The sequence below is a fragment of the Rousettus aegyptiacus genome, unplaced genomic scaffold (genome assembly GCF_014176215.1).
Source record: "Rousettus aegyptiacus isolate mRouAeg1 unplaced genomic scaffold, mRouAeg1.p scaffold_m13_p_5, whole genome shotgun sequence".
Lineage (NCBI taxonomy): Eukaryota > Metazoa > Chordata > Mammalia > Chiroptera > Pteropodidae > Rousettus > Rousettus aegyptiacus.
In genome coordinates, this window is record NW_023416308.1 from 21,975,112 (window position 1) to 21,987,170 (window position 12,059).

The following is a 12,059-nucleotide window of genomic DNA, read 5'->3' on the forward strand; positions in this document are numbered from 1 at the left end:
TGTATCCACTCCCCCATCCCCACCCCTGCTTACCAAAATTACACTCAGAGTGGGATAGGCTACAGGTGTGTTAGCATCAGCAAGGCTAACAGTGGGTTTCTTTATATGCTTGAATTTTCATAATTCAAAATTGGAAATCTAGTCTTTTTTAATTTTTTTATTGTCAACAGTGTCAAGAGTATAAAATCAGAATGTACCTTCCCTCAGCTCCATCAATGATCACCATTCACCCATATTGTATCTGTACCTCCTTCCCCCATTGCAACTTGGTTGTTATTTTTTAATAGTGTTTTTAAAGTAAAAATTACATGCATTGCTCACATGGATACACCCACAGCTACACCCATACCCCTAAGAATAAGAGGTATCAATGTTTCATTGATCACAATAGTCTTTTGGTTGTGGCAGGCATTCTTGGTTTTTTCTAGAGTTTAATTTTGATGAAAATAGGTCTGGAGTAATGGTTTCTTCCATTTTGCTTTTTCTGTCTTGGTTCCAGGGGTTTAAGCCGAGCTCCGGAACAGTCCAGGAATTGAATTTTCGCAGCAGCAAGAATGTGTGGGGTTATTTCAGCGTGGCTGCTGCTGGTGGCTTACATGAATTTGCTGATTCGCAGTTTGGTCACTGCTTCTCTTGGGGAGAGAACCGGGAAGAGGCCATTTCGTCAGTATCTTTCTCCTTCCCTCTCACCTGCCCTCCCTCCCCTCTTCCTTCCTGTCTCTACCTTTCTTCCTTTGAAAAACTAAAAGCCTGTAGCTTCAGATACTTTCGCAAGTTAGGAGATCAAGGGAAGTGAATCACAGAGCAAACCTTGTTTTAAATACCTTGTGCTGAATTCAAGAACAAAGTCTACCTACCTTCTTCCTGTATTTGAGCTCCATGAAGTAAAATGACCTCACCACGGTCATTCATTACTCCTGAGCTTATTATAGGTTGAACTTGAAGGAGATCCAAAGAATGTTCACACGGTGATTCCAAAAGTTTAAAGGGTGCTGAGTACTACAGCTTTTTTCTTTCTTTCTTTTTTTCTTTTTTTTTTAAAGTTGTATCGTGGGGTGGGAACTCCTTAATCTAAGTCTCATAAGTAGTTTCCAGAGAAACCCACATTGACAAAGGGGGCCTGGAATTCTGAAACACACCTTATTTTTCTTCTGCCTTGACCTGGGCACAAAAAGGTCAAAACCAGTCCACTTTGTTATTCAGCATTCTTGGGTGGGTAGATAACTGTCCTTTAATGTGAGAAATCCTAAAGGCATTGTAGATATTTCATTTAAAAAGTATTAAAATCTATCTGGCCCAAGGCACTTAGCCATGAATTAAATTGAGATTAGTGATTTGATGAGCTGGCTTTCTTTGCCAGCTTTGAATAATTAATTTTAATGATGCTCAGTAAAAACTGGAGACCTTTGGAGTTTAGGGAGCATTTCAGCAAATAAGAATTAATAGGGAGAGGGAGGGAGGTCAGCCAGTCAGCCCAGCTTACTCCAAAAGAAATGGCCTGTGGGTTGTTCCATGCTGTGAATGAATGACTAATAGCAACTTTAGCAGGATTCAGAGGGGGAAAAAATCCAGCTTATTTTAAAAAAAAATTTTTTTTTTTACTGCTGTCAGAGTCTAGTAGGGGGATCAACTATTCAGGTTTTCTTGGGACTGGGATATCTTGGTGCTAACACTGGTAAAGTTCTGAGCAAACTGGGACAAATTGGTCACCCTGAGTGCAGTGGCTTAACTCTTAGATGCAGGTTCGGCTTCCACAACCGCAGCCTTTTGACACCTTGCTTGACTCCACTGCATCCAGAGTGGCCATTGCTGTAAAAGCACGCAAGAACGCTGTAAAAGCTCTCCTCTTCTAGAAGGGGACGCCTTCTAATGCCTCTTCTTGCTCTGGCATATTTATTTCCTCCAAACCACTCTCTCTGTGGCTTCACAGCAAGTGGAGGTTTCAGCCCTTTGGACTGGAGACCGTTTTTGGGGAGAGGCAGCCCCTTTGGGAAATGGGAGATGGTTTCCAGCCAAGTACATGTGGCTGGTGACTGCCAAGCCCTGGGTGGGGTAGCAGAGCTAGCCGTCTGCAAGTGCACTTTGTGTCCTGGGGTCAGAAGGACCATGCACACGGCCGGGGGCTGGGGGCGCAGCACTAGCTCAGGGACACAGGAATTTGAATTTGAATATGTCCAGCAGGAGAAAGAGACAGAGCGACTGGTAGTGGTTAATTAAAATTATATTCACTGTAATTAATCATGTTCATAGCAGCTGACTTTTATTGATTAGGTTGGGTGCTTTATATTGATTGCCTCAAGGATCCTTAAGCCCCTGTCAGGGTTATTTCCCCATTTTCCAGATGAGGAAACTGAGGCCCAGGCAGTTAAGTCACTTGCCCAGGATGACTTAAATAGTAGACGCTAGAGCTGAGATGGGCCCAGGCCGCCCGACTCAGGGCCCTCTTCCAGTTTGTGCTATTCTGGCTCTCTGGGAACCTGGCGGGAACTCTTGTCGATTTGTATGTTAATTGGAAAACAATGTGTGTGCCTTTTTCCTCAAGGAACATGGTGGTGGCTTTGAAGGAACTGTCCATCCGAGGTGACTTCAGGACGACTGTGGAATATCTCATTAACCTTCTGGAGACCGAGAGCTTCCAGAATAACGACATCAACACTGGGTGGCTGGATCATCTCATCGCTGAGAAAGTACAGGTGGGGAGTGTCTCACCTCTGGATTGCAGAGACCCCCAGCTCCCTGTGGGCTTGGTCACCATGGATACTGAAGTGCATAGTCTTTCCTAGGCCGAGAAGCCAGATATCATGCTTGGGGTGGTGTGCGGAGCCTTGAACGTGGCCGATGCGATGTTCAGAACCTGCATGACAGATTTCTTACACTCGCTGGAAAGGTAGGGCGTGAGGGTAATTTTTTTCCCCTTTTGAGATATGTCTTAGTGGCAAGTAAATCCAAACATAATATATTTGGCTGCAAATCAGTCACCAGGTGATTAGTGAACACCTTTTACGTGCTTACTTCTGAAATTCCTCATAGGTACCTGGGCTGCTCCAGAAAAGGTGGGGGGACAGGATTCTTAAGGCCAAGACAGCAGTCAACATACAGTCATGTGTTTATTCATGCCAATTTGAGTAAAGCATATCATCACAGGAGTTCAGAGTCAGGTTGTGGATTTGAGAAGCAAAGCAGTTATAGGTAACCTCTACAAATGGGTGTTTCCCAGACCTTCACCTGAATCAGCAAGTGCCTAGTGAAAAGGACAAGCATGGCAGTGGGCAGGTGCTAAATGTTCGGATGAGCCAGAGTTTCTCAGCCTCAGCGTCATTGACATTTTGGGCCGGATAATTTTTTGTTGTGGGACTGTCTTGTTGCAGTGTAGGATGTTTGTAGCATCCCTGGCCCCATTCAGAGTGTCCCCTCTCTCCCCAGAAGTCATGACAATCAGAGTCCAGAGTGCTGACCATTACACCTTGGGGCCTCATGGCAGTCAAATATTTCTCTAAACGGTGCCAAATGTTCCAGGGGTAGAGGCAAAAATTGCCCCTGGTTGAGAATCACTGTGCTAGGCAAATGAAAATATCAAAAAGAAAATAAAAGGATAAAAGTTTTTAGTGCTTACTTATCATGCTTTTTGAGTGGTGATAGAATCAGTCTGTGAACTGGTTTCTTTCATAAGCAGGCAGCAGGATTCCTACATAGAAGCTTTTAAGAAGAAGCCATTATGAACTTTGGTTCCTGGAAAGCCCTTTTGAAATTTCACATCCTTCAGCAAGAGCAGTTTCCTCAAGTCCTGAGGAATGTCTGCTTCCTTGGGATGATCCGTGTTTCTTTTAACCAGATTTAGCTTTCTTAGTACAGCCAGGTGTGTTGGTGTTTAGGCAAGGCAAAGAGCTGGGTGATCTTTTTAAATCTAGGGGAGGGCCACAGAGTTCTGTTACTCCCAAGGCTGACCCTCAGGACTGTCTTCTCTTTCAGGGGCCAGGTCCTCCCTGCGGATTCCCTCCTGAACACCGTGGATGTGGAATTAATTTACGGAGGCATTAAATACATTCTCACGGTAAAGGCCTGTGTTTCTTGGATGTCCCCAGTACTCTGGAGGCTTGAAGGAGTTTTTATTTTTGTGATGAGCCCTCCCTGGAGTGGATTTTGTCATGCTTGGGTCCCAGGATGCCCCATGTAGCCTGTGACCTTAAAACCCAAACACTTCGGTTTAAGAACGCATAGGCTTGAGCAATATGCACAAGGCACAATGGAGAGTATATTAGTTTCCAGTGACTTCTGTAGCCAAGTACCACAAACTGGTGGCTTCAAATAATGGAAATGTATTCTTTCAGTTTTGGTAGCCAGAAGTCCAAAATCAAGGTGTCGCCTGGGCCCTGGTCTCTCTGAAGGATCCAGGGGAGAATCTGTTCCCTGGTTTCCTAGCTTCTGGTGGTTGTGGGCAAAAATTGCCCCTGGTTGAGAATCACTGTGTCCTCGTTTTTCCTGGCTCATAGATCACCTCGCCAGTCTCCGCCTCCAACTTCATACGGCTGCCTTCTCTCTGTGTGTCTTCATACCATCTTCTTTCTGTGCCTATGTGTCTAGGTCCCTTCTTTCTAGGAGAACACTAGTCAGATTGCATTTAGGACACCCCCCATCCCCCTGCTCCAGTGTGACCTCTACTAACTACATCTGCAAAGACCCTATTTCCAAATAAGGTCACATTCTGAGGTGCCAGGAAGGACGTGAATTTTGGGGGACACTGTCCAACCCATTCCAGAGCAAGAGCAGGCATAGTGCCCAGGTCCATTCCTAAGGTCTGTGAGGCTGGCTTTGTCCTGTGCCTCTGAACCAGGAATTAGCATGTGGGATTCTGACCTCCTCTTGTGCCACCTGTGGTGTCTTTGGAGTGTTCTCAGGGTTGCTCTCCCCTGGTGGAAGTATTCAGTTGCCTTTCCCGTGCCATCCGAGGTCATTTCAGCAGAGAACGACAGTATCTGAGAGATGAAAATGCAGGATGAGGTCCCAGGTCTGAGCTGGGGTAAGCTGTAAGGCGCAAAGTGTCCCCAGGAACTGAGGCCTTCCTGGCACTTCCTAGCCTTACATTCTGGGGAGAGAAAAGAGGATGGAGTTCAAGTCTGCTTCTGAGACAGAATTTTTATTTTCTTTTTTTAATACTGCCAAGCACACATTGAACTTTCAACTTTGCAGATTTTTAGGCTTAGTTCAGCCAAACTCCATGGGACTGTGCTGTAAAACCAAGTTCCTTTTTATCCTATGCTTCCTGGCTACCTTTGGGAGCCAGGGCCTCCCCAACTTGATTTTAAATATGGCACCTGCTCATTGTAGAACACTTCAAGATTTCATACAAGCATAAAGCATCAGAAAAATGAATCCAGCATGTGTTGGCCCTTGGAGGCAGTCTTAACATTTTAGCAAATCTCATTTCAGTTATTTATTTATTTTTTTCCCCTCATGCACCAATTTTTACAAAGTTAAGATCATGGTGCAAGTACAGTTTTACTGCTTTGATGTTATCATGGCATAAAGTCTCTCCATGTTCTTAACAAGTTTTCTTTAACATCAGTTCAGTATCTGTAGCACTGTGCAGTTGAACTTCCCACAGGGACAGAAATGTTCTAGATCTGCACCGTCCAGTATGGGCCACCTGTGGCTCTCAGATACTTGAAATATGGCAGGTGTAACTGATGACCTGAATTTTACATTTATTTAATTTTAATTAATCTGCGTTTAAATAGCCACGAGTGGCTAGGAGCTACCGTATTCAACAGTGCAGGTCTAGAATATTTCATTGCCAGATCGTCAGATATCTAGTTTGGTTCTAAGTCTTGCTGTTACCATAAATAATATTGCAATAGATATTCCTATATTTCTTACCATCTTTTGTCTCAAAATGTATATTTTATAAGTCGAAGCCTTCTTCGGGTGTTTGTTTTCTGAAAGAGAATACACATGTTGAATGTCATATTGAAAGGCACAGCCACAGCCAGGTCCTAGCCACCTGTGCCTCTCTCAAATGTCTCAAGTCTCTTATGTGCCCCTGGGCAGAGCCAAGTGTAGGGGGCAGAACCCTAGACTACATCCAGGTCATTGGTGGAGTCTCAGGGCTGCCTCACCCAGAGAGAGGCCCCTTCTCTCTGTCACCCAGGGTGGCTCTGCTGGGGGCTGATGCTTGGAAGCAAGAATCGGAAGAAAGCTCCTAGCTCCTGAGGGCACACAGTTGGTGAAATGTGGCCAGCAACCATTATCCTACCCACAGGGCAAGTGTGATGCCCTGACTCCCCTCTCTCCCTGTAAGCTGCTTCCTCGGGGTGACTGAGAGCTGGGACTAGACAAGCAAGGTGTTCACTCTGGGACTCCCGCTGTGATCACTAGCTCTAGCTCCTGGTCAAGGGGGTCACATGGTGCTCTGGGGGCACAGGGACACACAGGCATCCTGAATTCAGGTAAGGACATTGAACCTGTCCCCACAGGTGGCCCGGCAGTCTCTTACCATGTTTGTCCTCATCATGAATGGCAGTCACATCGAGATAGATGCCCACCGGCTAAACGATGGCGGGCTTTTGCTGTCCTACAATGGCAACAGCTACACGACCTACATGAAAGAAGAGATCAACAGGTACCTGGGCTAGATTCATCCCAGAGCAATATTTTATTCCCTCTTTTTCACTCATATTCTATCTGCCAAGAATATTCAAGATTTTTGCAGGCTCCACCCATGGGGCATCCTCTCTCCCTATTTCAGTTATAAGGTGAAGTCTTAAGTTGGTAAATATTTATTGGTTAATATTTACTGATTGTTTTCTCTGTGCCTGTTGGAATTATGTCCATGAAAAGGAACTAGTTTTCAGCCAGAAAAGGGTCCCTCCCTTTGCTCCTCTAACCCACGCCCAGTAAATTTTCAGTGATTGTCAAACGCCATCGTTTGGGAAAGTGGAATTCCCCATACCACACACAGGATGACACTTATGGCTGCCTTTAGGAAGAGAAAAGACTCTAGAACTGCTAACTCAAGCACACTGGGTCAATGGTCCTCCCAGTCTCTCCCCACCTCCCTGCTCCTTCTCTCTCCCAGTTACTGGATTACCATCGGCAACAAGATGTGTGTATTTGAGAAGGAGAATGATCCCACAGTCCTGAGAGCCCCCTCAGCTGGGAAGCTGGTTCAGTACATGGTGGAGGATGGGGGCCACGTGGAGGCTGGGGACAGCTACGCTGAGATGGAGGTGAGCACAGAGCAGGCCCTTGGGTCACTCAGGCCTCCCCCACATCCCCGCTCCCCATCCGGCATTTTTTTGCAAACGGGCCTCACCTCTCACCTGGGCCACCAGCTGTGAATTTCTAAGAGAGCTAGTATATGGGGGTCAGCCCAGATTTCCTGCAATATTTAAAGGGAAAACCTCAAAAATGCACACCTCCCCAGAATGAGTAAGAACTGATCAATAATGATAGTGACTATTAAAAAATCTTAAGCCGATCCTTGCAGAGCACTTACCACATGGCAGGCACTATTCTGAGCAATTTATCTGTTTTAAATTACCTTCTTTAATCATCCCAGCAATCATAGGAGATGGGCACAAATTTGAACCCCATTATACAAACAAAGAAATGGTGCCCAGGTGGGCTAAGGATCTCAGTTGAGGTCACATATGGCCAGGATTCAAATCCAGCCTTCATTTCTTGCAGCCAAAGAAAATGATAATGACAGTGAAAAATATAGCAACAGTAGGAGCCAAGGTTAACTGGTCTCCTGTCATATGTCAGGTTCTTTATCATGCTGATTCCTTAAATAGGCCCATGAGGCACGACTGTCATTATCCTCCATTTTGCAAGAAGGGAAATTGAGGCCCAGAGAGGAGAAGTCATTTCTGGAGGTCACAGAGTGATGGATGGAGTGCTGGGGTCACAGCCCATGCTTGACTGACTTGGGTGTGCAAACTGTGAACTAACTGAGCAACAGGGGCACAGTACTAAGTGTCTGTAACCCACACCACAGAGACAGAAACCCATCATGTCCATATATTTGGACGCTCGAGCCAGTTAAAGGGGCCAGTGACCGACTGTACCGCAAGCACATTCTTCATTTGACAAAGTGTCCCCAGGGGATTCTCTTCACTGCCTTTAGAAATCTACCACATTTTAGGAACATGTATATTAATCACCCTACGTAATATGATTTAACTGTATTTCCAAGAGAAGCTTTACTGCCAAAGGAAGGATCAGTTGCCATGTCTGTGAAATGGGCACAATAAACATCTACCTCCCCGGCTGGCTTTTCAGATAGAGGTGATTCACACCTGGCATGCAGCAGGCTTCCCATAACAGTTTGCTCTGTTCTTCCCACTTGAACTCTGCCAGGGAATCATTCTATTTAAATGATGCAGGTCCTGCTCCAGAGTTACTAGTTCTGGGTGATTCTGGGTGTCATACAGCTGGGCCAGTCCTGGTGGGCTCCATCTTATTTCTTCTGTCTGGAAAACAGGTGATGAAGATGATCATGGCCCTGAATGTGCAGGAAAGTGGCTGTGTGAAGTACATCAAGCGCCCGGGTGCCGTTCTGGAAGCAGGCTGTGTGGTGGCCAAGCTGGAGCTCGATGACCCTTCTAAAGTGCGCCCGGTATGTAGCACCAGTAACGGCCACCCAGACTGGCTCAGGTACGCTCGTGACTTCTGCCTGTTCAGGGAGCCACGCCAACTGGAGGCTCCTGGATCTCCTGCCTCCATGTACCCCAGTAGCCAGTGTGATGGGTGCAGAAACATGTCTTCCTTTGTTCAAATCCCTCTCAGCGGCTCTTCAGCCTGCTTATAATGAAACCCAAGTTCTTCCAATGACCTACAAGATCCCAGATGAGCTGTCCTCACTTCTTTGGCTTCATCCATTCTCTCTGGCACTTAATTGAACAAAGCAGACCCCTCCACCTGGGTAGGGCCTGCTCCTTCTGCCTAGAAGGACCTTCCCCTAGTTGTTTGTAGGGCTCGCCCTCTCACTGTCAGCGCTTTTATTCATGTGTGCTCGGGCACAGAGAGTGCTTAGCAGAAACAGGTCTCCTTAATGACTGTTTACACCTTCCTAAGTATGCCTTGCATGTAGGAGGTTGCTCGCCATTTACGTGTGTTTTGCTCTTTCTCTACCATTTTATTAGTGCATATGCCCGGGAAAAAAGCTAGAAAAACATTTTAAAAAATCAATGTTTCTTTCCTCCAGATGTTCTGTTGGTTTCATCTTTTTCTTCTTATTCTTTTCATTATTCTCAAAGCTAGAAATAGACTGAGCCTTTTTAGATAACTGGGAGGTCTCTGTGCCTGCAGTGTGTTTCTTTTCAGCAAACATTTCCCGGGCTTGGTACAGGAGACAGGGCTAGGCCATCAGTCCCTGCATGTCCATATATACCAATGAAATAACCCCTTGTAATTCAGCTCAGTAAGTCCAGTAAGGAGTTTACTCTACGGGAGGCCATATGGAGAAGCCAGAATCACATTGTGGAGAAGGAAACCCTCCAGTTAGCTGTTCAAAGACTGGAGGAGCCAGCAGAGTTGGGAATGAGGGGAAAGGGACAGGAAACTGAGGGTTCCAGGCCAGCAGAACAGATGTCCCAAACTTCCTGGGTCCCAGTGCCTAACACAAAGTCGACATTTAGTGGGTATTTATTGAATTATTAATAGACAAATGGGCATATTAAGTTTGTGTTGCCCCTTTGGGGGGCTTTTTATGTTTCGGTTCTCTGAAGCTAAATATTATTTACAAAAATCAGGTATGTTTGTATGAGAGTTTCAAAAATTTCCTTCCTACTAGGCATTTATCTTTGGTGCTGAAAATCAATAGAGCAAATAAGAAGATAATCTTGGTTAGAAATCAAAACAAAACAAAAAAAGTCTAACCCTCCAAAATTATTTGGGGGACATAATTTACTATGACATCTCCAAAGGGGCCGAGTTGGAGAACCCACATGGGTTGTGAATTTAGCAGTTTTCACTCTCAGATATGACATTTTCTTCTGTTCCCCCCTGCCCCAGACTTTACCCTCAGTGTATTGTGGACGTTGGATATTGGTAGCTCTGCCTTGGCCCTTGGCTTGTCTTGCCTCACTCAGAAGGCCGCGGTGTCCTTGACCCCTGGTTCTTGTTGTATCTCATCAGGCTGAGCCATTCACAGGAGAGTTCCCTTCCCAGCAAACTCTGCCCATCGTTGGGGAGAAGCTGCACCAGGTCTTCCACAGCGTCTTGGAAAACCTGACTAACGTCATGAGCGGCTACTGTCTGCCGGAGCCTATTTTTAGCATAAAGGTAGGTCACACGTAAAAAGTAGGTGTGTATTCTACACACCTTAGGTCCACGTGAAGAGCTAGATCTCATTGATTCCATAAGATCAGAGGTCTTTATTGATGTAAGGAATGAGAAAATGGTTAGTCCGCTATTGTTTTTATAAAGGGTCTGTTCTCAGAGAATTCCTCAGTTTGTAAACGTCCATGGACATTTCTCTTTGATTATAAATGGTTGTAAAAGTGATAGTTGGGTTTTGGGATTCAGTTCAGCTCGACACTGAGAACATTCAAGTACTGAGTGAAGAGAGGAGTTAGTGGGGGTCACCCTCTTAAAGAGAGACAGGGGAAGGTGCTGTGTTCGGAAACACAACTCTACTCACTGTTCACCATCTCAGGGTCCCATTTACTCACTCTGTAGAGAAATAAGAAGTTCTCAGATTTGCAGACGTCTGTGAAAGACCCAACATCAGTAGTGATAAAACTGCTGCATCACATTCCATCTCAGAATAGCAAATTATGGTGGTAATGGTAGTAAAAATGGCCAACCTTTGTCGAGTACATACTATGTGTCAGCTGCAGCTCTAAGCACTTAAAATGTATGGTAATTTAATCTTCAACCTATGAGGTAGAAACTCTCATTACTTCCGTTTTACAGGTGAGGAAACTGAGGCACAGAGAGACTAAGAAACTTGCCAGTTTCACCCATAAAGAGCCAAATACGGATCTGAACCTCTGGCTTCAGAGTGCATGCTCTTAACCCCGATCCCGTGCTTCCTTATTGCGATTGCTACCATTGCAACATTTATTTTAGTCTTTGCACTCGCTAGTGTGTGCATCCTTTCATTTTTAAACCTCACAACCACATTATGGCACCATTATCCTATTCATTCGAAAACCATCAACATATTGACTCCTGGGACACCAGGAAACAGTATGGAGCAGCCATTAATAGTTTCTGGAGCTAAATGGCCTGGATTTGCATTTTGGCTTTGCTGGATGACTGGGTAACTTCACTAACCTGTCTGTTTCAGTTTTCTCATCTATAAAATGGAAATAAGGATTATACCTACTTCGTAGGGTTGTTTCTGAGGATCGAATGAGTACATGCAAATGAAGGTCATTAGAACTGTGTCTGGTCTAAGCAAGTGTCCCAACAAACTTTAGCGCTTCACGTGGTCTTACGTTTTATCCCCACACTACATTGGCTTTCTGGATATAGGCAGAGGGGAGTGAGGGCCCTTCCTGGGTGGGGAGACTGGGTATTCCCCTTGTGGTCAGGGGGCCATTCCACTCGGGACCGTCCCAGAGTCTGCTGGGTCCAGATCTTGAGCTACTTGAGCGCACTTGCCTGGATGGGTTGAGCGTGTCAGACAGCCTGTGGTGGATGGTGGTACCTGTGCCCCTGCAAGGCCTCAGGCTGATGCTGTGGTCGCTGCTGCAGCTGAAGGAGTGGGTGCAGAAGCTCATGGTGACTCTCCGACACCCATCACTGCCGCTGCTAGAGCTGCAAGAGATCATGACCAGCGTGTCGGGCCGCATCCCTGCCTCTGTGGAGAAGTCGGTCCGCAGGGTGATGGCCCAGTACGCCAGCAACATCACCTCAGTGCTGTGCCAGTTCCCCAGCCAGCAGGTATGTGCCCCCCACCTGGCCCCATCAGGGTGCTGGCACCAGGCCAGGTGGCTCCTTAGGAACTCAGCTCCCATTCAGTCTGAACAAATCTAAATATACTAAAAACCACCAAATTAATTGTATACTTGAAAAGGGGGGGAGGGGATATTCTAGTATGTGAATTATATTTC

The 12,059-nt window shown here is 45.8% G+C and overlaps 1 protein-coding gene across 8 annotated transcripts in view; it reads left to right on the plus strand.

The window, feature by feature from the left end:
• Positions 1-12,059, plus strand: part of ACACB (acetyl-CoA carboxylase beta) — a 104,263-nt gene that overhangs the window by 50,631 nt on the left and 41,573 nt on the right. For all 8 annotated transcript variants that reach the window (XM_036220361.1, XM_036220358.1, XM_036220360.1 and 5 more), the window contains 9 exons: positions 500-663; positions 2,543-2,693; positions 2,784-2,887; positions 3,970-4,051; positions 6,471-6,616; positions 7,073-7,223; positions 8,480-8,614; positions 10,135-10,281; positions 11,701-11,889. In XM_036220361.1, coding sequence (XP_036076254.1) covers positions 500-663; positions 2,543-2,693; positions 2,784-2,887; positions 3,970-4,051; positions 6,471-6,616; positions 7,073-7,223; positions 8,480-8,614; positions 10,135-10,281; positions 11,701-11,889 — 1,269 coding nt within the window. The remainder of the gene's footprint in view (positions 1-499; positions 664-2,542; positions 2,694-2,783; positions 2,888-3,969; positions 4,052-6,470; positions 6,617-7,072; positions 7,224-8,479; positions 8,615-10,134; positions 10,282-11,700; positions 11,890-12,059) is intronic.